Source organism: Daktulosphaira vitifoliae, unplaced genomic scaffold (genome assembly GCF_025091365.1).
Source record: "Daktulosphaira vitifoliae isolate Bord-2020 unplaced genomic scaffold, ASM2509136v1 Scaffold_1364, whole genome shotgun sequence".
Classification (NCBI taxonomy): Eukaryota; Metazoa; Arthropoda; class Insecta; order Hemiptera; family Phylloxeridae; genus Daktulosphaira; species Daktulosphaira vitifoliae.
The window spans coordinates 1-2,152 of record NW_026100924.1 but is presented as its reverse complement, the minus strand read 5'-3'; the positions used below and the strand labels follow the sequence as shown (position 1 = coordinate 2,152).

The following is a 2,152-nucleotide window of genomic DNA, read 5'->3' as shown; positions in this document are numbered from 1 at the left end:
GCCAGATGTTGAATTGCAATCAGTAGACGTCAAACTACCGAATGTTGAACTACCATCACTAAATGTAAAATCTCCCAAAGGACAAGGCAAATTAACTGCGAAAATGACAGAAATTACATTGCCATCAGTAGAAGACAAACTACCTGACGTTGAACTACCATCACTAAATTTAAAATCTCCCAAAGTAGACATTACGATACCTGACATTGAACTACCATCACTAAATATAAAATCTCCCAAAGGAGAAGGCAAATTAACTGCGAAATTGCCAGAGGTTACATTGCCATCAGTAGACGTCAAACTACCTGACGTTGAACTACCATCACTAAATTCCAAATCTCCTAAAGGAGAAGGAAAATTAACTGCGAAAATGCCAGAGGTTACATTGCCATCAGTAGAAGTCAAACTACCTGACGTTGAACTACCATCACTAAATTTAAAATCTCCCAAAGTAGACTGCAAAGTAGACATTACGATAACGGATGTTGAACTACCATCACTAAATGTAAAATCTCCCAAAAGAGAAGACAAATTAACTGCGAAATTGCCAGATGTTGAATTGCAATCAGTAGACGTCAAACTACCTGACGTTGAACTACCATCACTAAATGTAAAATCTCCCAAAAGAGAAGGCAAATTAACTGCGAAATTGCCAGATGTTGAATTGCAATCAGTAGACGTCAAACTACCTGACGTTGAACTACCATCACTAAATATAAAATCTCCCAAAAGAGAAGGCAAATTAACTGCGAAATTGCCAGAGGTTACATTGCCATCAGTTGACGTCATACTACCTGACGTGGAACTACCATCACTAAATGTAAAATCTCCTAAAGTAGACGGCAAATTAACTGCGCAATTGCCAGATGTTGAATTGCAATCAGTAGACGTCAAATTACCTGACGTTGAACTACCTTCACTAAATGTAAAATCTCCTAAAGTAGACGGCAAAGTAGACATTACGATATCGGATATTAAACTACCATCACTTAATGTAAAATCTCCCAAAAGAGAAGGCAAATTAACTGCGAAATTGCCAGATGTTACATTGCCATCAGTAGAAGTCAAACTACCTGACGTTGAACTATCATCACTAAATGTAAAATCTCCCAAAAAGGAAGGCAAATTAACTGCGAAAATGCCAGAGGTTACATTGCCATCAGTAGAAGTCAAACTACCTGACGTTGAACTACCATCACTAAATTTAAAATCTCCCAAAGGAGAAAGCAAATTAACTGCGAAAATGCCAGAGGTTACTTTGCCATCAGTAGAAGTCAAACTACCTGACGTTGAACTACCTTCACTAAATTTAAAATCTCCCAAAGGAGAAGGCAAATTAACTGCGAAATTACCAGATGTTGAATTGCAATCAGTAGACGTCAAATTACCTGACGTTGAACTACCTTCACTAAATGTAAAATCTCCTAAAGTAGACGGCAAAGTAGACATTACGATACCGGATGTTGAACTACCATCACTAAATGTAAAATCTCCCAAAGAAGAAGGCAAATTAACTGCGAAATTGCCAGAGGTTACATTGCCAACAGTTGACATCAAATTACCTGACGTTGAACTACCTTCACTAAATGTAAAATCTCCCAAAGGAGAAGGCAAATTAACTACGAAATTACCAGATGTTGAATTGCAATCAGTAGACGTCAATGTACCTGACGTTGAAGTACCATCGCTAAATTTAAAATCTCCCAAAGGACAAGGCAAGTCATTTATNTAAAATCTCCCAAAGGACAAGGCAAGTCATTTATTGGAAAACTTATAGGTAAATCAAAAAAAGGTGTAGTTAGTAAATTTCCGGAAAAAGACTTAGTGTCCAAGACAGAATTATCAATGTTTTTGGAAAATGAGAGAGAATCAGTCGAAGGCCTTAAGGCACAAGATGTACAAATTCCGAATATAGAATTACCTGAATTGGACATTATAATGACCCGTAAGGACATAAGTTTACCAGACGTTGAATTGCAATCAATAGACGTTAAATTGCCGAACGTTGAAGTAGCATCGCTAAATGTAAAATCTCCTAAAGTAGACAGCAAAGTAGACATTACGATACCTAACATTGAAATACCATCACTAAATATAAAATCTCCCAAAGGAGAAGGCAAATTAACTACGAAATTACCAGATGTTGAATTGC

The 2,152-nt window shown here is 37.0% G+C and overlaps 1 protein-coding gene across 1 annotated transcript; it reads left to right on the top strand.

Moving 5' to 3' along the window:
• Positions 1 to 103: 103 nt before the first annotated feature.
• LOC126909808 (neuroblast differentiation-associated protein AHNAK-like) lies at positions 104 to 2,116 on the top strand (the record flags this gene model as incomplete). The annotated part of the gene is made up of 2 exons (XM_050692226.1): positions 104 to 1,715; positions 1,778 to 2,116. Coding segments are annotated over exons 1-2 (1,951 nt in total), but the record flags the coding sequence as incomplete, so codon positions are not given.
• Positions 2,117 to 2,152: the final 36 nt, after the last annotated feature.